Here is a 23,363-nt window from a genome sequence, read left to right as displayed (position 1 = left end):
TTTAAGGTCACTTGCTAAATCTTGCTTGCGTGTCAGGGCGGAACACTGGAGGTTCAGTTCAGTTCAGTTCATGGGGGACGCTGGGGTAACACGGTGTGGACCCTCTTGTCGGCAAGCGGCAAGCATAAGATAGATTACACGGGCGAAATCCAGGAATAACATACACCAACTCGCATATGGACTTACGGAGGAAAAGGTACAACATTAAGCAGCTATCGACCGCAAGAACCTCTCGTGTGTAATGGAGCGCAAGTGTTTCTGTTTGGTAGCGATGCTCGCGTGCGTCAGCCGGACCTGGGACTATATTCGTCGCAATTAACGTCATCTTATCTCAACCAATTCGCATTGGATGACTCACCAGAGCCAAGGGCCTCAGCTTCTCCACCGAGCTCACAAGCGTTGCGACCATCTCGGCCAGAGCAGCAACATGCCTCACGTCCTTCCGATTACACAAGACATCAGGCAATAGACCAATCAACTTGGATGCCGTTCTCGATAACTCCTCTATATCATCTTCCGCTGTGTCGGGTTCCTGTTCGTGAATGTCGGCAAGACGCCTCACGACTCGCACGTAGTCGAGGAATAGCTTTCCGCGTACGTGCCATCCACTGACAGGCTTGCCTTCGAACCGTACGAACAGATCTCTCAGAAGCTCCAGGTCCTTGCGGATAATAGCGTCCGGTGCAAGATCAACGACCGCTATGTCATGCGCTGCGTTGTACGCCGCCGCCGAGTAATACAGTTCGTACGCGTCGTACAGACGCCCGTTGTCATAGGCGTGTATAGCCTGTTGGGTCGTCAAGCGCTCAATTTCGTATTCACCGTTGACGAATGCAGTGCCTCCTACCTTCGCTTCGTTTACCCACGTCATAGGGATTTTGAGACTGCCTATGATGCCCCGTATCATCCACTCGTCAAGCTTGCTTGCTGACCGCGCCAAGAGGTCCTTGACGACTTTCTCCCGCCTGTCAATAACTCCATGTTACTTCCAGCACCCGCGATAAGTCGCACTCAACTCACCCGTGAGAACCCTCGATATGCAACAAGACAAATAATGCCTCCTGGATCATGCCCAATCTCTCCAATTGAAGGGCATAACTACTTGTGAGGAGATCGGCACTTGGGCTGTGCCCCTCCACCGCGTTCTCCTCGTCGCCATCATCTTCGTCAGGCGCCACAGGATCACCTCTATCATCGAAATCCCTCGCACGCATGCATCGGGAGAGGAGAACATACAAATGCCAAGGCAGGGTGAAATCCAACGGGGACGGTCCGAAAGATAGCGGGAGTAGCACTTGGGAGAGCGAGCACGATGGCTCCGCGTGAAGACGAATGAGGGCGAACAATCCGTCTGGTGGAAGTTCGTCAGGAAGCTTCCACAACTGCGATGCCAAGTTCGTGTTCGTGCTGTACCACGGTACCGGTTGCGCGATCTTTCGTGTAGGAAGCGACTGTTTTGACAGTTCGACATAGGCTTCGTAGACATCCGATATCGTCGTGTCTAGTGGTTCAGAGAACCAGAGATGGAGACCCAACACTCGCTTCCAGTCCAGGCCTTGAATTATGTCGATGTCCGAGCAAGCCAAACCAGTCCCTTTCGAGCCGGGAACCACGTCGTCTACTATTCCAGCAAGAAGGGCGTACACTTTCCGAATGCCCTCATCAAGATGGACATCTATCCGCTGTTCTCGCCATATTTGCAGCTGTTCTCGTAGGTCCTCCTGGAACTCGGCGTCGCCTCCCGCTTGTGAGATCAGGGTAGCTAATTTATAGTAGCCGCCATCCATAGCTACCTCGCAGGCTTTCTCAACTTGGTTCCCCGTCAGAAGTATGAACGCGGTGTACGGGGGGTTGAGTGTAAAAGGTGATTTGAGCGTAGCCTCGATTTGGTGAGAGACTGCTCGTTCTAGCCACGATGATAAAGCAGCTTTTCTGCGAAGACAGATAATACGGTTTCGGGCGTCTGGTGGGGTTGATTCGCCTAGACGGAGGTTCAGAGGATCGAACAGGGCATGGCCTAGCCGGAATAGCGAAGCAATATACGATTCGTCGGTAGAGGTGAAGAGACCAGTGAACGATGCGAAGCATAAGTCGAAAGAAGGGTTTGCGAAGGGAATACCATTTTCGTCCGCCTCTATTGGGGAATTAGAAAGATGATGTTGGAGTAATTTTGAAGATAGATTTGTTTCGTCTACCAGCGGCAGTGATGTTTTGTGAATGATCGAGGAGTTGGTAGAGACGTCTCTGGAAAGCGGTCGACCCTTTAATCACGAAATGACGCATAGCCACTCACGAAGAAGCTGTAGGTCCGCAGAGCTTGCCGAGGTGAACCAGTGTCCCCCCAGGTCCCCATCCTACCCGCCATGAGCGGCCGAGTGCCAATCCAGCATCAATTACTGCGCCTTCTGCGCCCGCAGACACCGACGACGTGATATCCACCCTTGCATATTTTCGAGAAGGGCGGTGCGGGACAGGGTCAATGTCATCCGCGAATGACGCTCGCTACGGGCCAGTTTCAATGATGTGCGCAGTAGTACAACAGAGTTTACCCACCTCCCTAGATTCAACACGTAAACCATCACCTTCAGAGTCGCGACTGTGTTTCCGATTCAATCCTTGTGGCGAAACACGCAGGCCCCAGTGGCGCGATGGTTTCTCAATCTCTTTGAGTGCGGCAGCTTCTTCTGGCATACGAAATAGGGACGTCTGCATTACAAGCATTTTCTGCGCGTCCACGCCAACTTGTTGAGCCCAGGGGATTAGCGACGGGTCGCCCACGCGTGCTCGCGTTGGCGGAGGTGAGTCTGACGAGGACGAGGCCTCATCTTCAGACTCATCTTCGGATTCGTGGGCGTATCGATAGTCTCCGGCTTTATTCTGCACCAAAGCGCTACGGGTGAAACGCTTTTGTGGCGGTGGTGATTTGGCGAGTTCGTCTTCCTCCATGAATGAGTCCGACCCACTGTTCGACTCGTCTTCGCTTTCCTCCCGTGGTGGGTCTGCAGCTTTCTTCTCCTCTACCCCGTGGTCCGACTCATCCTCACTGCTATCGCTGGTGAATGCTCGAAAGCGCGCCATGGTGCGAGAACGGAAACGGTGGTCCTACGGCGGTTCAGAAGTCTTGTGGCTGCGTGTCGTGGCCAGGCTCGAGTGGTGATACCTGTGGCGATGTCCTATGAATGCTGTCCGAGACGTAGTTGGGTTTCTGCGCAACAATATTTCTGAATGTGACCGTGAGAAGAACAACTCCAGACCAATTCACGCGCCCCCCGACGATTGCCAGATACGGGTAACTCGCGGCAGCCACTTGGTTGTGCCAGAATCTATCACTACATGCAATCGATACGCACTCAATACTTCATAGAATGCAACGAGACTGGTATCATCTGTTGATCGCTGGTTAATTGCATGAATAGTACGTGTCGCGTGCCAAACTTTGTCACTTCAGCTTCAACGTTCAACAGTCGACCATTGGATATCAAGCGAACACTCATGCCATTGTTATTCATGAGGATGATACAGTATATGATTGAAAGGAAGTACAAGAATTCGGGAGAAAGATGAGAGTATGTGTACACCCAGTCAACGAGACCACGAACGAGGCGAAAACATCTATGCTGAATCGTCGGAGATTACATAGCATATCTGGTGACAACTTGAGAATCTATTAAGCAGGAAAGTATGGATGAAACTCACTTCCTCGTCCATTCCCTAGCAGTCGCCTCGTACCTTGCTCGATCGGTCTTGTACAGATGAGCAATGTCGGGGACAAGTGGGTCATCGGGATTGGGATCAGTCAACATCGAGCAGATCGACAATAACACTAGGAACACCTAGAGTCAAATACGTGATAAAACAAGCGAATAGTGGCGTTACCTTTAGAGATGGTCAACGCCGGCGACCATTGGTCCCTCAGGATGTCAAGACATATGGATCCGTTGGCGTTGATGTTGGGATGGTAGATCTTGGTCGTAAAGCTGACCTTGGGAGGCTTGAAGGGGTAATCGGTCGGGAAGCTGATTGAAAGAAAGAAGACACCGCCCGCATAAGGTGAGTCACCCTATGATAAGGTAAGCCGAGTGGCGCAGGGATATGAACGGTTCGAAGCTCACTGGACCCATAATCGTTGCCTGCCATTGGAACATATTGTCGCCCGTAGGACCAGCACTGCACGATGAGGGGGGATCACGCCCGAGATCAATCAATTCCTAGGTCATGGAAGCGTTAGGAACAGTTGAAAGAGCGTCTAATCGCCACTGCCTGTGCTTCCACCTAGAGGCAAGAGAGCAGCAATTTACCTTGTTAATGCGCTTGAGAGCCATGACAAAAGCCTTGAGGACGCAAGAGGTGACTACTAGAGAAATCCAACGATATCGCAGCAGATCGACGACGGTTGTGGCAAATTGAAGCGCGATCGTTGGGTAGGCAATTCGAATCATAGATAGATTCATGTTCAGCAAGTACAATATGGACAGTCGGTGTTCAGGACTCACAGTTCGAGGCTACGAGGTAATTCGGATGGGGAGGTGATGGTGTAGGATCAAGCTGCGAGGTCCGCTTTGGTGAAGCTGTAGTCAAGGTGCACGTGACACTGATTCCGTAAGAATAGACTCTGTCTGCTCGGCAGCAGCCGTTCCTTTGTTGTCGGCAAACCTTCACTTTTCCCGCGCTCACCGTCCCCGGACTGATTAATGATTGGTGATGGTCACGATTGGGAGAGCTTCAAGTTTCCAAGTGGCGATCATTACATCCTGAATGGTAATAATCTTCGACCGCAGCGAGAAGGCATTGCTCTTAAATCACGGCTGGCCCGCTCTTGAAACAGGACACAGCCCAAGCGTACCCCCCAGAAAGGAAGTCAAGCTTGTTGAACTTGCCCGTACCTGATATCGTCGGCTTGAACGACACAGCTTGGAGACGCCCATACCTTGTGGTTTATCTCGCTGGGAGGTTGACTGCGTGGAACACTACGGGCCTGAAACGCGGTTCAACACGCTCCAGGGCTGTGTACTGCTTGACTGATAATTAGTCGTCGCTGTGCAGTTGCGGTCTTCTTGGGAGGAAGGTTTGTCGATGAAGACATCCGAGAACGCCATGTCTTACTCCTGATCAACAATTGTCTGGGAAGACTTTCCGTATCGACACCAGGAGAGGGTTCGAACAAGGCGCACGCGATTACTTCACTGATGGCGGCTTCTTACAATGTTGATTTACCAAAGCGAAACCAGTGTGATCACTGAGGACTAGTTTCGCAATAAATGGTCCACGGCGCCACGCGAGGACACTCACTCAACCCCCCTGCCTTTTCTGCATCCTTCACTGCGTTTCTTCGACATGTATAGATTCAACAACCCTTTCGACGGCTGGAAGTCCGATCGTCAGCAAACACCTTCAATTTACGGCGCCCTTCCATACCCTGGTGGTTCACCGAACGCGTCGTCCTCCACTCTTTCATCCTTCACGTTCACTGCGTTCAATCCGAACATCATGAATTGCACGATTATGGGACCCGACTCGACACCGCACATGTATATCGTTACCGACCCCGCTATGCCAACATATACTCTCTTCAAGAACGCCAACAACCAGAATATTGCATTGATCGAGTGGCAGCAGCATCCCTTGGTTGAAGTTCGTGGCAAACTCGTTAAGCAGGAAATACGACAATGGCTCTCTCTTTCTTCCGATAGAAAGTAAAGTCGCGTACATTCCCCTACGCCTCCATTCACTAACGATTATATCCCTTTGTCAGGTCAAGGAGAATGCGAGTTAGTGGCACAAGTTACAGCTGGAGCCCTTACGGAGAAACTATCAATGTAGGTCCCTTGTTATCTCCGAGTTATTCCAAACGCTCAACGAGTGCAGCTATCTACCCCTACCCCTCATGGCTCGCAAAGCTTTGTAGGAAGAATATCCAGGGGTCGCGAATCGATCATCCTAGAACTGTCGTCACATGCTGTTCAGTCAGATTTGCATGATGTTTCGATCGTGGCAACATTTCTCCTCCAGTGCGGACGAAACATCGATTGATAATGTTCAACGGACTCCCTTGATTTATTATGGATGAACATCTTCCACGCATAGCAACTAGACGACCCATCACAGAGAACACGCATATCCATAGACTATTGTATCAATTTCTCATACGTAGGATGTATTTTGATCATGTATCTGTATCTTGCTACCTATTTATTACAGACTCTTCATCTTGATACTGTATCTTGTTATATATTTATTATATTTACCCTGCATCGGATATGTCGACCTGATATAGACTCTGTTTCATGTATGTACATATAAATTGGCCTCAGAGACGGCTTCGAGTCTGGTACATCGTAGAACGTCCAAGTCATCACTAAGTAGTATTACATCCATTGTCCATTGTTCATTATTAACTGGTGATCATGAGCGTAGAATAAGTAGCTGTCGTTGGTATACAGTCCACAAATAAACATCACAGGGAGTCATGGTATGACACTTGCTTACGCGGAGCGCTTGAGAACAGCAGGTGTTGGGAAATGCAGCACAGAAACCTTCTCCTCGGTAATGTGTACTCCAGCCCCATTTGGACCCCACAGTGAAGGTGACTTTCTGAAGGGTGTATTGCCTTCGTACGAAACTGATGTTCCCGAGCGCGGCGAGAGATGCACGGTTTTGACAGTATCGGTGGAGAATGTAGGAGAGAGCGCGTTGAATGATGAAGTCATTATCCAACGATCCGATGGAGAAGGCTTCTTGATGAGATCTAAGACGGCAGTGGCAATGATTGCAGCACTGCAGGCCATGAGGGTAGCGGAGGCCTATCGATCAGTGGTTAGTGACAGTGGTGGGGGTGCCAAGATGTGAATCGTACCTCGATGATGGCTAGTACCAATTCAGGCAATCCGCCGACACGCAAAGTGAAGTAGCCATGTACAAGACTTGCAACCGCAGCAAACGCGACCGCAGCGATGGTGCAAATCATATGGACACGCTGTTTGTTAGTGAGCGAAGCATCAAACAGGAACGTCGCTGGGAGGACGAGAAGGGCGGCGTTTGCGGCCACGCCGGCTGATATGCGTGTTGAGAACCATCGCACGAATAAATGATAGAAGACGTACTTGTCAGTTGGGCGATGGCTATGCCCGTGCTCTTTGGACATCTTTGCGGCGCCGAATGCTGTATGACTATTGAGATTAGATCATATCATCGGCCAACGTCACCCACTTTCCACTCTGACGCTGTCTCACACACCCAGAACGTCTGGGCAAAGAGGGTCTCATAAGTAAGGGCATAAGTGCCCGCGAGAGTAGACGTACCATATTACAGTATAGAAAAGCTCAGACACCAGATAATCCAACGCGATGGCAGTTACTCCTTCGACTAAGGACGTGCTCAACAATCAATTCAAATCTTCGGCTCATCGGACTCACCATGGCCAAGAGATACAAACGTGCAGACACTGAAGATGAAAAGACCGACAGATGAGAATGTGGCCCAGCCATCGTCCATCCTGAACGTCCTACTACGCAGCCGTAGGAGCATTCGACATGCCGTCAAAAGTATTGCTAGAATAGGAAGGAAAAGTGCAATGACTGCTTGTATGTCAGCGTCGGGCCCGACAAACTTCCCAGAAGTAGTACACACCTTTAACGTTCAAAATAGGGACAGACATTGTTTAAATGAGCGGAAACCCAGACTCGCTAAAACACTGAATTTTGAGAACAGGCGGGAAGAAGGAACCAGTCCAAGGGTGGGTGTACACTCATGAGCTTTAATAAAGCTATGGCGAATACTATGGTCGTGTCATAAAAGCCACGGTCTCACTCGATGAACAGTGTGTGTCATTGCCAAGCATGCCAGACTTAGAAGGTTTTCCTATGCAACCAACGTGTAGCGAATGATGGTTGTAGTAGCCAACGGAAGACGCGAAGCAACCTGTTACCTCAGTAGGTCCATCATCTCGAGGATACACAGTGATAGATGAAGTACTCGCCCCAAGCATTTAAGGCGCAGTCTAGGTTTGTAGTAGAATCTCTAAGCTCGGTTCTAAGTGGGGTCTCGAAGGTTGTTAGTGGTACTGGACTGTAGTAAGCACACTTCGAAATATTCGAGCGCCCATGTGCTCCGTCAGATGGTCCCACCGTTGCTTGATGCAGATCACGCACGCAGATCAATCAAGCCGTGTATACATAGACATGGGAGCAACACAGAAGTGCTGTACAATGCAATCAAGACATTGGCAGTTGAAGAAACACCGCACACGTAGCTTCGCAGTGGTATACTCTCATCTAACTCTCATCGGACTCCGGAGAAAATTACTTCATCAGTCTCAATTGTGTCACTGATCATATGTGCGCGGTCAGTATCGATGACCGCGAGTCCACGAAAATCGATATCGAGGTTATACACATGGAAAAGTTCCTTCTCTCTCTCTCAATCATCCACTGATCGCCATCATCTTCAGCCAACTGATCAACCACGTCAGCACCAGTCAAGTTCTCAGACACAGAAAGCCAGAGCCCACGTACCTTGCACAAGGCGCCAGCACTGATTGACGCCAGGTGTCCACTTATTCCAAACTTGGATCTTCGTTCCAGCAGTTGCGTTGCCGTTGTCAGATAGGTCCATGTTGAAGAGGGTGTTGGGGACGAACAGTCTGCGAGCACCGTCTTATTATCCCAAGATGCTGCTGCGGACAAAGCACCCTACCTGACGGTGTCCGGATGGCCCTCATCGTTCTTAACATGCCATTCGAACGGCGGGTGGATACCCTCAACAGGAGTGCCATCTCTGGCAAGGCCGTTGATACCAAGATATTGGCCAGTCGCCACGTTTTTGAATATCCAGCCGTTTCCTCCAGGCAAGGCCTCCCACTAAGTCGAATACGTCGACACGGTGATTTCCTATAGATCAAAAGAGACGCAAACCGTTTGGTTGGCCCCGTTGTGATCGCTATACCCGATAACTGTTGTGCGTCAATGCCAAGGTTCAGAATTTTCAGTAATGCCAGCGGAAGGCTCACTGGACTTGTTGTCGCCGCCAGAGAGATCGGCTACATTGTTGGCTTTAGCATTGACGAACTTGTACTTCGCGCCAGGTTGAAGGTTAACCATGTTGATCTATCGTTTTCACGATTAACTGGGCAGCCCATATATGTAGCCTGGAGGGTGGCTGTAAGTGGCCCGTGTGCGCGCTGAGATATGCAAACGTCATCGAGCAATCACGGTGGCATTGGGTGGACCCAGGCACCTATGTGTGGTGCCCGCATCTTGCCATCGCTGGGTACCGGTGCCTATGACCTCCCAGATGATCAGACAGCATGTGGACATACCTGGTATAGAACATTCCAGGTGGCGTTTGAGGGGAACGTACACCTATTATAGCGATCATCAACGATAATCAGTGGGGCGCTTTCCCGAAGCTGTGAACGACCTATACAGATCCAATGCCAGGGACTTCTTCGTAAACACTCGACTGTACCTAATGCTTTTCGTCTCGTTGGGAAGCCTGAAGTAAGCTTCACGATCATGAGGTGGTCACCGCTTCCCGCGAAACCTAAGGTGTCCTGATAACGCGGCTTCGCCAACGAGTAACATTCTGCAGTTTACGCTCAAGCTTCAGCGGGCTAGTCTGTAGCTAGTTTTGACGCGGGGCACCAGCGTGCGTGCCTCTCGGACTTCGTTGAACATAATCTGTTCTCGCAGGATCAGTCGGTCCCATGTCAAAGCGGTAGAAGGTCAGGAAGAAGCAATCGACCAGCAATTTGAGGGCCAGCCTGAGCTTCTAGTAAAATGCTGTATGTTGAAGCAAGCAATTGCATCCAAGTAGGTCTTCTTGGGCGGCCGAACGTAGGGCTGTTCGGATGGGGTGAGGATGTGTTCGATAGCCCGAGATGTTCGCCTGAGTGATCATGTCAATCACTGTCCCTATTTAGTATGTCAGTGACTATGACGAATCGTACAGCGAAGTACACGCCTACAACGCCGTGATGCAATCACGGTGACTTTCGGCGGATTTTGGGCAGACCTATGACGCTCAAGACAGTTCAGTACATAATCATTGTTATGAGTATGATCGGATGGTGTGGTGGGGACGTTAAAATGGATTCTCAGGAAACGTCTAAGAGGCGATGATCGTCCATTGAAAATGCCGTCTTTAATTTCAACACATAGCTGTATGAAATGCCAATACAATGTCTTCCTTCGGTGAGCATGTATGATGGACACCATCATCGCTTCCTCGGTAGACTTCGGATGAACCTTGTGAGGGCATCTACGGTTCGCTCTGGGTTATCTTCGAACATAGCATGCCCCGCCGGTATCGTGTCGACCGTCAAAAATTTGAAGTGCGGCTTCACGAACTCGACGGCGGCACTGTTGTTGGCAATTCTGTCGGTATCACCAAGAATCTGCTGTAGACGCAGGGTCCCCGCTTGTCCTGCGGCGAATAACCTGGTAGGGTCTTGGGTTCGCTGTATGGCCAGCAAGGCGACGGTCGGCGGCTGAACGACTGTTTGCCCGAGATATGTCGCTTTCAGGTCGAAGGGTACCCGCGTGGCGTCTCGGAAACACGCGTCGATGAATTGCATGCGTCCCTCCATACTGGCCGTAACGTTCGCGTCTTGAAACATCGCAGAGAGAACGCCGTTGATCGAGGGCGAGATGAGCTTGGGTAGGATTTCTGGGCCCAATACAGGACTCCCAGCAAATGCAACCGCGCCTAGAATTGGAAGTGGATTGATATGTTCGACAATGTCGGAAATTATAGCCGCTGTGAAAAAATGAGATGAGCACACAAGGCAGAGAATGCAGGAGGATAGATAAGTGCGCACAGCCGAGACTCCTATGAAGCCAAATCAGCGTCGATTAATACAGAATGCGTAGTCAGCGGAAGGACTGACCAGCCTACGAATACAGGTTCGTTGAGTTGAAAGGCGTGTGCCACGGCCAAGAAATCCTCAGCGTAGTGCACGGATGCATAGGCCTCTGCGTCCGAAGGCTTGCCGCTCCGTCCATGACCACGAGCATCGTATCGAACCTAGTACATGGATCAGCATGAAACTCGGAAGAAACGAGCTCACAAATAACGTACCAGATAATAGTTCTTTCGGAGGCGATTATTGGCGAAGAAGTTGTCGAAAACAGCGCCACTGAGGGCTAGTCCGTGAACAAAGACGATGCTTTGTTTCGCAGGGTTCCCAGTTGCGTCGGCGTAAATACTGGTACCGTCCCTCGATGCGATGATTTTGGCGGTCGACTGAGACTCAAGCATGGCAGAGAACGGCCAAAGTCCGAGCAGGAGAAAGCGCATTAATATCGAGTACATGGTAAACCTGGGGGGTAAACGCTCGGTGCAAGGGTCCTTTTAAAACATCTGGTGTATGCCTCATTTGGAGGATCAAAGCCTCCGTCCGGATAGATGTGGTTTCTGCTAGCTGTAGGTGCGGTATTTCCATCAGGTTAGCGGGATTCCCGGATATTGTTCAGGGCGCAATCCCGGATAGTGAAAAGTAGGACATACAAATACAATAGGATGGCTTCATTCCACAGCGAGACAAGCTTGAATGAGGATCCCGAGCCCCATCTCGGTGATCTACTGAGCGTTCACCGGCACGATGTGGCAATGGGCGCCAAAGTAAACGGAGAATGGGAAGCCACTATGTAGCTCCATCAAGTATGCTCAAGTATGGGTTCTTCAGCTGACTTAATGGCGTGGGCGATTTCGATTGAGGCTCACCTGGAGCATGATTGGTCGCACCATTCCTGCCAGGGCAATTTTTGCTATCAAAACGGCGATAGATCGAGGGGCCCTGGTGCCAACATTTGAGTGAGGCTATGAAGCAGACAGTTTGATATGTTGCGAGATGGCCGCATCGGACTAGAGATACAAGGCATGGCTGCTGACCTCGGGACATTGCGATACTGCATCGAATCGAGAGGAAGTACTATTTCTTTAGCAATTTCAATGGCCCATCAGATTGATTGTGACAAGTGCGTTGATTACTAGTTGCTGTTGGGCATGCAAATTACGTTCACATACCAAGATGATGGGTCCTGAATTTGTTCGAGTGTCGATATGAGTGTTACCACTGGGGCCAGACCTTCTTTCGTCGGGTGGCGTAAGGTACTTTAGGAATTCAGGTTCCTGGCGCAAAACATGACACTTTATCTTCATATGTAGACAACTTTCGGCGGGCATGATATTCAATCAAGCGTCAAGTGGCTGATCTAGGGATCCCATGTCTGCCGTAAGTGAGCGAGGTTTCATCTCTCCTTCTTATCATAGGGAAAGTGCTCACACGTTCGAGTGGGCACTAGCATGTCCCGATCCGATGTTCACCCTTCCTCGCATCTCGCCCCACTCTTTCCCTCGTAGTCGTAACTGTCTGGGTCTCGGTGGTTGGCCAGTTGGGGTTCAAATTGGTCAAAAATTGCAAACGGCCATTTCGGCGTCGTTCAGACATCGGGCAGCATCGCAGCGAAAGGAAGATCAGAGGGTATAACGTGGGGTGGAGGAATGCGGAGCTGAGGAGCACGGATATTCAGGCCGAATAATGGAGGGTGTGTGAATGTGTGAGAGGTGGTGCCGGTGATGTGTTCAAGACAGTCGACTTAGTTCCTCAGAGTTTAGCTCTACGTTACATTACTAAGTGATTATCTCCTTCTGCCAGACGGTATCTCACCTACCGAATCCACCGCGTACGTGTCTTTCATGGGCGAATACACTATAGAGGACGAGAATAGGAGGGCACCCTTGGAGGAGGCGCACGCGCAAGGTCAGCATCTACCCGATCCCAGTCACATCAAGATGTGCAAATGCCGACATTCAAGGCAGTATTAACTATTTGAGCGTCAGGTGAACATCCAAGTGCCGTTAATCGCGGCTTTCTAGACCGCGAAGACTTCAAGGTTACATGAATGCCTGACAATCACACTATGAGAAGGAATATCAGTAGGAAGGACCATGTCCAAACTCATCCTCTAAGAGAAGTACTCACTGATAGTGTGCTTCCAGCCGCAATTCGGAGGGCATTCGGTTCGCGGGCTAAGTCAGTAGCTTGCTTAAATCAGAGTCAAAAGGGGCTTCCTTCCCCTTGCTTTCCTATCACGCCCGTTCGTTCAATGTACAAGCACTTAAAGTACGGTTCGGTAAGTAGAGTGGGATGCTACTAAGACCTCCGGAGGAACTCACCTAGTTCGCGCAACGGCAGGCATAACGATCCATTCACTCTTAGGCAGAGATGAGAAATTCGCGGATGATAAGCGAAATTCACGGTAACCTGAGCGGTCGAGGAAGAGAAGGGTAATAGTTAAGTTGATGGCGGCGCCGGCGCCGGAGTTGCTGTCAGTCACGTGCTTCGAATTAAACTTTTCCATTGAAGGTTATATGAATGAATCTTACACACTCTCACATAGCAGCCTGAGCACTTGCTTGTGATGGTCCTTGCAAGTACTCCTCCTACCATCTTCACTGCAACTTCGGCTTACAGCTTACTTGCTGTACTTGCTGTCGGAACGGTCGCCTACATCAGTGCCAATGCTCTTCTACCAAAGCACGCGCGATGGCAAGACCGGTATATTTTTATTTGGCTTGTATGTAACACCGTGCTGTGATTATAATGTTGACGGATATACTGACCACATATCTCACAGGCATTTGATGCTATGATACATTTCTCTTTTGAGGGCTCGTTTTTGTGGCTCTCTCTCTTTGGGAGACAAGTCAACACGAGCGTCGGACCATTTGCAGAGATGTGTACGTGTTTCCACGCGTTTTTCTCATCTGCTTACTTCCTTACAGTCCAATAATTGCTAAATATCACTCTCAATAGGGAGGGAATACGCTAAAGCAGACTTCCGATGGGGGTTCGCTGACCCAGACGTAGTGTCGCTGGAACTCCTCACGGTTCTCGTCGCTGGTCCCCTTTGCTGCTACATCTTGAAACAGCTGGCCGCCAATGATCCTGCTAGGCACTACTGGATTGTGGTGCTTTGCACGGCAGAGCTTTACGGCGGGTAAGTGCAAGTGCCCAGTTGTTCACAAATTAGAATGTTGACAACGTCCGCGACACGTTGGGTGTGCAGATGGATGACATTCTGCCCCGAATGGCTTATCGGGAGCCCCAACCTCAATACGTCGAACCCTCTGTATCTCTGGGTATATCTCGCCGTAAGTCCACCTGTCCGCATCGTCGTACTAGCACGCTCACCACATGTTCTACTAGTTCATGAATCTCTTGTACGTTCGCATGTTTTACTCTGGCATTGGCTAATTTGTCTTTCTCAGATGGGTCTTCATCCCGTTGTTGCTCATGGTCGATTCGTACGGGTTTATTGCTGGCACGCTCCGGCAGGCCCAGAAGAATTCAGGCAGAAAGGCCGTGTAACGTGTTGTCTGTTACCTTGTTATTGCGCCGTGATCTCTGGCTGCGATCTATATAATGATCTTGTCTACATCGGCATTCACTCAATATATTGTGATTGATTATCGATTATCATCATTGAACGTGAACATTCGAAGGGCCCTCATACTTGAGTAGTGACTTCCACGTCTGGCCAAACGTGGCCGCAGTATCTCGCTTATTTATGTTGTTTTCCACATCGCCCCCCGTCTCCAAGACATTTATGTATATGAATGTACGGGAGCGACATACCCAGACCCACCTTGAGCTTGAGCTTAAAGCTTTGAAGCTTTGGGCACCGACGGCTCGTGATTCATGCGTCGTTCATCTCGTCTCATCTGCGGCTTCCTGCTCCTCTCCGTTCTTCTGCTGTTTTGGCCCGCTCAGAGTCACCACGCCCCCTCATTCGTCGCAGATGCGTCGCCCGGCAGCAAACCAGGCGGCATTCTCCTAGTCACAGCCCACCCCGACGACGAATGCATGTTCTTCGCCCCCACGCTCCTGGCGCTCCTCCAGGACCCGCGCTACGCCCCGCACGTCCACTCGCTGTGCCTGTCGACCGGGGATGCGGACGGCCTGGGAGACACGCGCGTGCTGGAGCTGGAGAGGAGTCTCGACGTGCTGGGAGTGGTGAAGGGGAACAGGAAGATCGTGAATCACCCGTGAGCGACGTACTTTCTGGCCTCCCGCCCTGCGCTTGAGCTTGCCGTTCATTGGATACAGTGCGCTAAGGGATAATATCACAACGGAGTGGGACGCGGCTGTCATCGGCGACTTTGTCTGGCAGTACATCACCGAGCATAACATCGAAGCAGTTCGTATTCCCATCGTATACCAATCGTTGACTTCGTCGCTGAACTTCTCTTCTCTCGCAGATATTGACGTTCGATAGTGGAGGTGTATCAGGGCACCCGAACCACAAGTCCATACCGCAGGCCATCGCAGCACTCGCGGCAGAAATGGAGGCACCGCTCGCTTCTGACCCATCTTCCACCTACCCGCGCGTATTTACTCTCGTCTCCGAACCGCTCTTCAAGAAATACACAGGACCCCTGGGTGCTGTTCTCGTCCCGCTGTGAGTATGGTTCTCAGACTCAGCGAGAGTGTCTAATCAGGGAATGGATAGCACGCGTTCGAAGGACCCGCTGGTGTTCACCTCCAGCGTGAAGCAATACCGACAGGCTCTCGCTGCAATGCAGGCGCACGAAAGTCAACTTGTCTGGTTCCGTTGGCTCTATGTCCACTTTTCTCGCTATATGTGGGTTAACGAGTGGAAGAGACTGCCTATACCCTCGCCGCACAATCTCGGTAAACGAGGCGGTGGCTGCACTGGCGAACTATGATGTAAGAAACATGCTTGAAACGAATGGAATTGGCGTGCGGCCGAGTATGTACTTGTGGGTATAGATACGTAGTGTACTTTGTGATGAAGAAGCGACCATAAAACATAGAACAAACATCCAAAAATGTTCCTATGCATAGAACAACAAAACAGGTCGCGAACGAGAGTAGTGCAACAGAAATTACTAGTAATGCCAACAACAAAAGCTACGTATCCCGTCAATGTGTACAAGTGTAGCGGAACGAATTGTCTGGTGTGGAGGCAGTGTCAATGTGAGATGAGGCTGTCCGTAGTCATCGATCATGAAAGGAAGAGGGCAGAGAATACAACACCGAGGGTGGTGACGATGCCTGACATGACAACGATGTCGGCACCGTTGCCTGTCTCGATGGCGCCTGCAGCAGTGCCGGACGAGGTGCCGGCCCGCGAGGAGGGCGCAGACGATGTCGGCTGGCTGGTGCTAGCGGTGCCGCTCGAAGACGAGGGGGTAACGCTGGCGTCAGGGCTGACAGAGGCGAGGGCAGCAAATATCTCGGCGCTGCTGTACGTCACGCAGTTGCTGCTGGCGGGGACGCGTGCGGTGTAGGGCATGGTGGTGATAGCACCAAGCGACTCAGGGGGCTGTCTGTAGGTGGTGGCGACGCCGTTGACGGTGTACACGCCAGGGAAGTCCTGGTTCTCGCCCTGGCACGCTTCGAAGACGCCCTCTTGAGCATTGTTGGGGGCGTTGTACGCGCAGCCGATACGGTCAAGGGTGTGTTCGCAGAACGCGGCGGCGTTGGTCTTTGACGGATCGCAGGCCTTGAAGCAGAAGAAGTTGTTGCCGACGAAGCTGTGCAAAAACGATAAGCGATCTTATCGTAAAGAGAGCTAGGGGCGAGATTTCTTACTTGTGCCATTCGATAACTTGGGTGTAGCTATCGTTGTTTCCCGACCACCCATTGGAGTACACAAGGCCGCCGATAGGGTTTCCGCGCTATAACGAAAGAGTCAGTCAAACGTGTACGATTGGGGAGTACAAATCCAGCGCACCAAGTCAGCACCGTGAGGATCCATCTCTCCACCGAAATCCCCAGCGGCCATGTTGATCCTCGTCTGGTCAATGTGTCCAACGATTTGGACGTAATCGGGTGTGCGTGTCCATTGCAACCCTTTCAGTGTGCCCTCAGGGATAAGGCGACCGCCGTGTCCTGGCTTTGAACACCATGCGACGGCCTCGCCTTCAGTGTCCCCAACAACAGAGTTGGGGTCCTTAGGTCCCCAAATACAGAAGTCTAACAGAAGGTTATCGATGAAGAAATGGAAAAGAATGGAAGGTGAGAAGGCGCACCATCAATGGAGTTGATGAATGAAGTCTGGCAGAGTGAATCTTGGTTCTGGGTGGTACTGTTACAGATATTGTAACCAGTTTGCCTTCCTCGAACCAAGTTTTCTGTATCTGCTTGGTAAGGCTAAGAAATCGAGGGCGCGGTTAGTCCTTCAACCTTTCAGTAGCTTTCTTTGCGGTTACTCACAACACCAGTGGGCCACGGGAAAGACTTGGAGGCGAGAGGGGTAGCCGGGAAAGTCTGTGCCCAAACAACGCTCGCCAAAGCGACAGAAACCGAAATTAGAGAAACGGTGGGGAACATGTTGCGGATCTTGGTAATTAGGAGTGGGGGAGGTGCGGGGAAGTGGGGAGGGGGAAGGCAAGGAGGAAGGGGAAGAAGAAATAAAGGACGTTCTGAACACCTTGGGGAGGCAACAGATGCTGGAGGCCGGGCTCATATACGGGAAAAATGCTGGCCTTGGCGATCATTATTCGGCTTTCCAAGACCACTGGTTGCCTGCGATGATGCTGAGGAGTCAAATAATGAAATATCATTATCGTTTTCATTTACGTCTCCGGGTCGGTGCCCTCCTGAGGACGTCTGGTCCCCACCAGGTGCAACCGTCGAGAAAGACATGCAAGGGTGCGAATCTTGTTGGGAATGCGGTTCCGTGCGTTCTAGGCATTTGCATCGACTGCCAAGTTCTTGGATGCGTATGTGCTCAGGGACGCCAAGCTAGCTTGATCCTTGCGTTGTGGAGAACTTGGCAGTGCTTCGGCGCTTCCGAAGGCTGCCAGGCTCGACGACGAGTCGACGTTGAGTATGTTTTGCGCTTCATTCTGTCTGCGGCGATGAGTGAATCGTGGCTCACCATTCTATTCACCTAGCGTCAATTGACGGTCGCAATGCATCCTCGACGTTCGACCCTCGAGTCCGTTGGGGCGAATTGAGGACCCCGGACAATGAGTGTAAATGCCTGTCTTGCCCCTATATTCCCCTATTCGGGATCAGACAACTATTCTGCGAAGGAAGCAGAGTATAGCTTGCCTTCTGTGACTCTTACTGCAAATCTGAAACCCCAGCAGATTGCGTGCGATAAGTACACTCCTATTGCTAACTTCCGTATATGTAGGTCTGCTATGGCTGTTCATAAGAATTTCTGCAAATCCTGGTTTGTGCAAATGCTATCTAACTAACATTGTAACGAAGTTGTGCAAGATTTCGCGAGGATAGACCCATTTTGAGCTGGCACACATGCACCTCCCCAACCGATGTGCTGCCATACGAGCTGATGTCGACCATCAAGCATCGCACTGATTCATATGGGATGCGACAGTGCACGATTCTCGACTATGGGACTAGTAAAGCGGTTGGTGATTGGGTAAAGGTGGAACATGGGGACGGATGTGTTGGGCAGCTGACGAAAGAAGACATGCTTCTTCTCTTGGGCAAAGCAGTCAGTGTCGGTAAACTCTACTGATACATTCTCTGTTCGTGTGTTTCATAAGTAATTTATGTAGGAGCGTGCACCCAGTGAGTACGCCAACTTCTTGTACAACCATATTTGACTCACATGCGCCTGCGACATGGTGCAGAGTTCGATGTTGAACTGCTGACGCGACTGACGCTATAGTCCTTTACCTTCAGCATCTGGCTTCTGGGATCAAGGCCAGCCAGCGACCAGGAAGTCTAGATTATCGAGAGGCCAACGCCCGCCACACCGCGCAACGTCGTCGAACGTCGAACGATGCATTTCCCGCTTCGTGGCCTATTGTCTTTTTCACATACCGAAACATAAAGCCAAGGGCTACTTCCAGAAACACGCCTCTCCATATCGCTGACATCAACCCCACGAATCTAGTTTCAACCGAGCGGCCTGGATGAGAAACTATTTTCGCTCGCTCGCTCGTCGCGCGGGCGTATCGACCCCCCTGGAGAACACAATTTGAATTAATGAGCGCCGCCTCATGCGGCAAGCCAGTGGTGTCGGCAGACTCTGCGTGGGTCTCGGCGTTGATCAAACACAGGATCCTAGGATGTCTACGCAGTATGCTGTTCGATGAAGGTCATCGGACTCGTCGTCTATTCTAAACCTCTTCGTATATAAAGCGACTGGTTTAACTGTCCGTCGATGAATCATTGGAACACACTAACATAACCCATCTTCACAGCTATGGTCATCAGCATTATCCCCGCATTCTTACTCTCCTCGACATTCCTCTCTTTGGTGTCGGCCTACTCATTCACCATATCGACCCCGCGGCAGTGCCAGAATCTCACTGTTTCGGTTACTGGAGAAGACGGAGAACCTCCTTACCGCCTCCTTCTCCTCCCCTTCGGCCCGTCGCCCCTTCCTGATAATGTCGAAGTTCGGCAGATAGAAGATATTCCGTTCGGCGCTGGGGAGACAGTGTTGTCTTTCCCGTTGAGATATCCGGACCGTTCGCAGTTTGTTGTGGTAGTACGTCCTATTCGAACGCCCGCCCCCATCCTTTGCGTTTACGGACGGTTTCCTTGAAGGTTAGCGATGGTGCCGGCTTCGGAACGGGAGGAACGAGCGTGGTGACGGCTGTACTGCCCAACGATGATGGAGCCGGCGTGTGCTTCGACCCTTCAACCAACGTCTCTCCCTCATTCGCATTCTCCCTCAACCCACCAAACCAAATCGTGCAGTGCACCCCTACCAGGCTATGGTGGGACAACACGACCGTCCAGGGGTACGTACATCCATTCGTCTCTTGGCAACATCCAGCGATCCCCTCAAAATAAATTCGAATCCACTTACCCGAGACAACTGCAGTATTCCTTCCTTCCTGGGTGTGATTCCAGGCGGCAGGTCCTTCGTTGTTCCGGAAGGACCCATCACGGATGTTCCCTCGCAAGGAACGGGATTCTCGTGGACGCCGTCCGTACGCGCTGGCACGACCCTCGTTATAGTCGGCGGCGACGATCGAGGCGTTGGGTCGGGCGGATCGTTGGTGACTATCGTTTCGGCGGGAGTCAGGCCAAATGAGGATTGTCTCGACGATGACAGTCCCAGTTCTACGCCTGGTAGCCCAGCAGGCCCGCCTACGAGTACCGGCAGTGCATGAGTAGGAGTCGGTAGACAGCACTTGTAACGGTGCGTTGTTGTGATTCGCCAATGTTTCCGTCTGGCTCCGTCATTTTCGGTTTCTTCGCGTCGCGCGGCGGTGGTTGTGTTCGCCGTGGTCACCTCACCTTCGTTTCTATCGAACCTAGATTTCCGGACGGAGGCTTCGACTTCGATACAGGGTTGGCCATCCACGCACCGACGTTCGCGTCTCGGCTCAGAATATGCCGCGGCAACGGCATAGTTTTTTCTGCTCTGCCCTGCTCTGCCCAAGGATATAGATGAAGCTCCCCAATAACCGGTCAACATTGGCATTACTTACGCAGCATCACACTGTTCACGTCGACTTTCGACCGACGAGTTGACAAGCGTCGTGAGCCTGGTGGTCGATGATCCGTCACTTCTGAAGCTTCGGTTCAAGGAAGCTAATTTCTACCCAGAGTTGGAGCAATTCCCTCCGTCTGAAGCACTGACTCAAGCCGGGGTTGTTATCAGCGATATTTTTTACCTTTTATCGACGGACCCGAATGTCGGATATCTCCAGGACTCGGCAGCCGTTCGTGCGTTCTGTGTACGGCGCCCTACGATACATTGTCCCTCATTCGTCAAAGCCTGCCGCCGAAGGCGCATTCATCGTTGCAGAAACGGTTGTCCCTCGTACGCTTGAAATTGTATGGTCATCGTTGACTGGTGACGTTGTAGACGCCGTCTTGGCCGAAGACATTGATGTGTTAGACGTTCGTAACTGTAGAACTTGCTACGCGGCGTTACGCCTGGTGCTTGAACCGTAAGTAGTCAGTCTTCCGCAGCTACACGATACGCGACTTACCTTCTTCTCAAACACAGATCTGTGAGATTGAATACTATACATCTTCACAGTGGTCCCCGCGACGGCCAAAGGACGGTGACGCGGAAGTATCAAGCGCTGGGCAGACTGACCCCATTTGTCCTAGCGTGAGCCCAGTGGTTCGTCTATTATACACCAAGCAGAAACAAAAGCGCGTCGAGTTGCTCTACTTGCTCGACGTGGAACCGTTCTCAAGCCTGTTTATAGTGTGACTTGCTCTCCCGTTAGTTATGTACGAAATCTCGCTCACAAGTTCACGCCGCCTTCGTGGCACATTTACGGAAGGTATAAAGTTGGGCTTGGAGACGGTGAAATAAAGCCTTGCACGGCGGCCCAAGATGGCCTTTATCAGCAGGATCCAGGTCCACGTGAAAGGGTGCTGACGGTGCTTGTACTGCACCGAAGTTTATCGTGTGCGAGACTCGAAGCTCTGAGAATCTGAGAATCGAGTAAAGGCCGTGCGCTGATGGGCTGGCACTGAGCTGAGAAGTGAATTGAAACAGGAGAGGGGTTTGCGATCAGAGTGATCTCACAGCCATGTTATTCGATGGAGCAACGCCAACCGTCGGGAGATTCAGAACCCTCCAGAACCTGATACCCACAACTCTCTCCTGACCACCATGGTCATGGCCGTTATTGGCGTTGTCCCCATCCTCGCCCTCTCCTCGACGCTGCTCCCGCTGGTGAAGGCATACTCATTCAACATACAATCCACCCCCCGCCAATGTCAGAACTTGACTGTCACAATTACCGGCGATGGTGGACAAGCTCCTTACAGACTCCTTATCATACCCTTTGGTCCCTCGCCGCTACCAAATAATACTGAAGTTCGGCGCATACAAGACGTTGCATTTGGAGCTGGTCAGACGACGTTATCTTTTCAGTTGAGATATCCGGAGAATTCCCAGTTTGTCGCTGTGGTGCGTCTCGAATCCCCGTCTTTGTGGTTCATAGTTCCATAACTTCTATTCGACTATTTACAGGTCAGTGATGCCTCTGGTTTTGGAACAGGAGGCACTAGCGTCGCGGCGACTGTGCTAGCGGCTGACGGAGCCGGGTCGTGTTTCGACGCATCGACCAACGTATCTCCCGACTTCGTTTTCTCCATCGAACCCCCGAATCAAATCGTACAGTGCGCCGCTACTCGAATATGGTGGGACAACTCGACAGTTCAGGGGTACGCCGTCACTCTTCTCCAAGTACGTTATGTTTAGACCTGACTAACACCACGACCAGCGTTCCTTCCTTCCTGGGCATCATCCCCGGTGGCCAATCCTTCTCTGTCCCCCAAGGCTCCCTCAGCAACGTGCCCTCACAAGGAACTGGGTTCTCGTGGACGCCCTCTGTCCGTGCTGGCACGACCCTCATCATCGCTGGCGGGGACAATCGTGGCGCAGGCTCCGCAGGATCGTCGCTAAACACCGTTTCAGCGGGTATCAACCCGAACAATGACTGTCTCAATGACAACAGTCCGAGTAGTACGCCGGGCAGTCCGGCAGGTGGTAGCTATCCTACAAATACAAGTGGAGCGCAAGTGGGAGGCGGAGGAGGGTGCGTTATTTTTGTGTGACTTCCTCTTGCCAACTTGCATACTGACATTGACGTCCGCACAATCAGTGGCTCCTCGAATACAGGCGCCATAGTTGGTGGTGTCATCGGTGGAGTTGTTGCTCTAGCCGCCCTCATCCTAGCCTTGTTCTTCTTCCGACGGCGTTCGCAGAACAAGCAATCAACCAAGGAACGCCCAGTCGATCTCCTCCAAGATGACGACGATACAGGACATCGCGGCGAACTCCCTCAGTATTATCAACCCGAGCCGTTCATGATGCCTGAGCCATCTGCTCGTGTGTCCACTGATGCTGGCAGCATTGCTGCCCAAACAGATGACAGGGGACGCCCGCTTAGCGGCGTTACGAGCACCAGCCGAAGTGGCACACCCGACCTCCTTGGTTTCGGTGCTGCTGGAACTGCCGCAACCTCGACGAGCGGCAGCTCAAGTGGCCGAAAGTCAGGCATGCCCCGCCCCCTCCGCGCGGTCAACATCATCCAGCACGAAGACGCGGGTCCCAGCGATGCCCCGAAAGCCGACGAAGACGAACCCGAAACAATCGAGCTCCCCCCTGCGTACACGAACATCCGCTCCGAAACGCCCACACGACCTGCATAAATCACAACACAACACATATCTATCAAATATCCACCGGCTTATTCGTTCTATTGCATTGCATTTTTTTGATTGCATCTCAGTGTTTGGTCGTTCGCGTTATTTCTTGCTGTCGCGTGGGTGCGTTCTATGATTGGCGTATGGATGGTTACTAGGCGGTGGTAGAGGCAAATGGAAATGGACACGGAATCAGAGCTCGAGCCCTCGACGTATATCCCCACAGTAC

General features: G+C 51.5%; 11 protein-coding genes across 11 annotated transcripts; 5 read left to right on the top strand and 6 right to left on the bottom strand.

Moving 5' to 3' along the window:
- Window positions 1-204: 204 nt before the first annotated feature.
- Window positions 205-3,078, bottom strand: PC9H_008592 (uncharacterized protein; the record flags this gene model as incomplete). Its single annotated transcript, XM_036778101.1, has 6 exons — window positions 205-300; window positions 359-787; window positions 848-965; window positions 1,021-2,244; window positions 2,294-2,502; window positions 2,554-3,078. 6 exons carry the CDS (start codon window positions 3,076-3,078, stop codon window positions 205-207), a joined length of 2,601 nt encoding a protein of 866 aa, XP_036629529.1.
- A 554-nt stretch (window positions 3,079-3,632) lies between these two features.
- On the bottom strand, window positions 3,633-4,322 carry UBC4 (Ubiquitin-conjugating enzyme E2 4; the record flags this gene model as incomplete). The annotated part of the gene is made up of 5 exons (XM_036778100.1): window positions 3,633-3,645; window positions 3,697-3,823; window positions 3,877-4,060; window positions 4,113-4,208; window positions 4,299-4,322. 5 exons carry the CDS (start codon window positions 4,320-4,322, stop codon window positions 3,633-3,635), a joined length of 444 nt encoding a protein of 147 aa, XP_036629528.1.
- A 1,012-nt stretch (window positions 4,323-5,334) lies between these two features.
- Window positions 5,335-6,030, top strand: PC9H_008590 (uncharacterized protein; the record flags this gene model as incomplete). Its single annotated transcript, XM_036778099.1, has 3 exons — window positions 5,335-5,693; window positions 5,753-5,816; window positions 5,866-6,030. 3 exons carry the CDS (start codon window positions 5,335-5,337, stop codon window positions 6,028-6,030), a joined length of 588 nt encoding a protein of 195 aa, XP_036629527.1.
- A 452-nt stretch (window positions 6,031-6,482) lies between these two features.
- PC9H_008589 (uncharacterized protein) lies at window positions 6,483-7,654 on the bottom strand (the record flags this gene model as incomplete). Its single annotated transcript, XM_036778098.1, has 7 exons — window positions 6,483-6,800; window positions 6,854-7,050; window positions 7,101-7,158; window positions 7,234-7,257; window positions 7,295-7,362; window positions 7,413-7,547; window positions 7,627-7,654. The coding sequence occupies 7 exons, from the start codon at window positions 7,652-7,654 to the stop codon at window positions 6,483-6,485; spliced, it is 828 nt and encodes a 275-aa protein (XP_036629526.1).
- An 827-nt stretch (window positions 7,655-8,481) lies between these two features.
- PC9H_008588 (uncharacterized protein) lies at window positions 8,482-9,095 on the bottom strand (the record flags this gene model as incomplete). Its single annotated transcript, XM_036778097.1, has 4 exons — window positions 8,482-8,638; window positions 8,692-8,855; window positions 8,910-8,947; window positions 9,005-9,095. The coding sequence occupies 4 exons, from the start codon at window positions 9,093-9,095 to the stop codon at window positions 8,482-8,484; spliced, it is 450 nt and encodes a 149-aa protein (XP_036629525.1).
- A 1,115-nt stretch (window positions 9,096-10,210) lies between these two features.
- On the bottom strand, window positions 10,211-11,253 carry PC9H_008587 (uncharacterized protein; the record flags this gene model as incomplete). Its single annotated transcript, XM_036778096.1, has 4 exons — window positions 10,211-10,752; window positions 10,814-10,824; window positions 10,883-11,019; window positions 11,074-11,253. 4 exons carry the CDS (start codon window positions 11,251-11,253, stop codon window positions 10,211-10,213), a joined length of 870 nt encoding a protein of 289 aa, XP_036629524.1.
- Window positions 11,254-13,418: 2,165 nt separating this feature from the next.
- Window positions 13,419-14,368, top strand: PC9H_008586 (uncharacterized protein; the record flags this gene model as incomplete). The annotated part of the gene is made up of 6 exons (XM_036778095.1): window positions 13,419-13,574; window positions 13,635-13,737; window positions 13,814-13,997; window positions 14,067-14,151; window positions 14,207-14,220; window positions 14,269-14,368. 6 exons carry the CDS (start codon window positions 13,419-13,421, stop codon window positions 14,366-14,368), a joined length of 642 nt encoding a protein of 213 aa, XP_036629523.1.
- Window positions 14,369-14,698: 330 nt separating this feature from the next.
- Window positions 14,699-15,726, top strand: GPI12 (N-acetylglucosaminyl-phosphatidylinositol de-N-acetylase; the record flags this gene model as incomplete). The annotated part of the gene is made up of 4 exons (XM_036778094.1): window positions 14,699-15,045; window positions 15,107-15,197; window positions 15,259-15,458; window positions 15,510-15,726. The coding sequence occupies 4 exons, from the start codon at window positions 14,699-14,701 to the stop codon at window positions 15,724-15,726; spliced, it is 855 nt and encodes a 284-aa protein (XP_036629522.1).
- A 299-nt stretch (window positions 15,727-16,025) lies between these two features.
- Window positions 16,026-17,356, bottom strand: PC9H_008584 (uncharacterized protein; the record flags this gene model as incomplete). Its single annotated transcript, XM_036778093.1, has 5 exons — window positions 16,026-16,557; window positions 16,616-16,701; window positions 16,758-16,999; window positions 17,056-17,176; window positions 17,240-17,356. The coding sequence occupies 5 exons, from the start codon at window positions 17,354-17,356 to the stop codon at window positions 16,026-16,028; spliced, it is 1,098 nt and encodes a 365-aa protein (XP_036629521.1).
- A 1,852-nt stretch (window positions 17,357-19,208) lies between these two features.
- On the top strand, window positions 19,209-20,127 carry PC9H_008583 (uncharacterized protein; the record flags this gene model as incomplete). The annotated part of the gene is made up of 3 exons (XM_036778092.1): window positions 19,209-19,496; window positions 19,556-19,752; window positions 19,836-20,127. The coding sequence occupies 3 exons, from the start codon at window positions 19,209-19,211 to the stop codon at window positions 20,125-20,127; spliced, it is 777 nt and encodes a 258-aa protein (XP_036629520.1).
- A 1,466-nt stretch (window positions 20,128-21,593) lies between these two features.
- On the top strand, window positions 21,594-23,140 carry PC9H_008582 (uncharacterized protein; the record flags this gene model as incomplete). Its single annotated transcript, XM_036778091.1, has 4 exons — window positions 21,594-21,893; window positions 21,957-22,150; window positions 22,210-22,524; window positions 22,591-23,140. The coding sequence occupies 4 exons, from the start codon at window positions 21,594-21,596 to the stop codon at window positions 23,138-23,140; spliced, it is 1,359 nt and encodes a 452-aa protein (XP_036629519.1).
- Between the last annotated feature and the right edge of the window lie 223 nt (window positions 23,141-23,363).

The sequence above is a fragment of the Pleurotus ostreatus genome (genome assembly GCF_014466165.1).
Source record: "Pleurotus ostreatus strain PC9 chromosome Unknown scaffold_6, whole genome shotgun sequence".
In the NCBI taxonomy this organism is placed as follows: Eukaryota; Fungi; Basidiomycota; class Agaricomycetes; order Agaricales; family Pleurotaceae; genus Pleurotus; species Pleurotus ostreatus.
The sequence above is the reverse complement of the archived record's forward strand: the minus strand, read 5'-3'. Positions and strand labels throughout refer to the sequence as shown.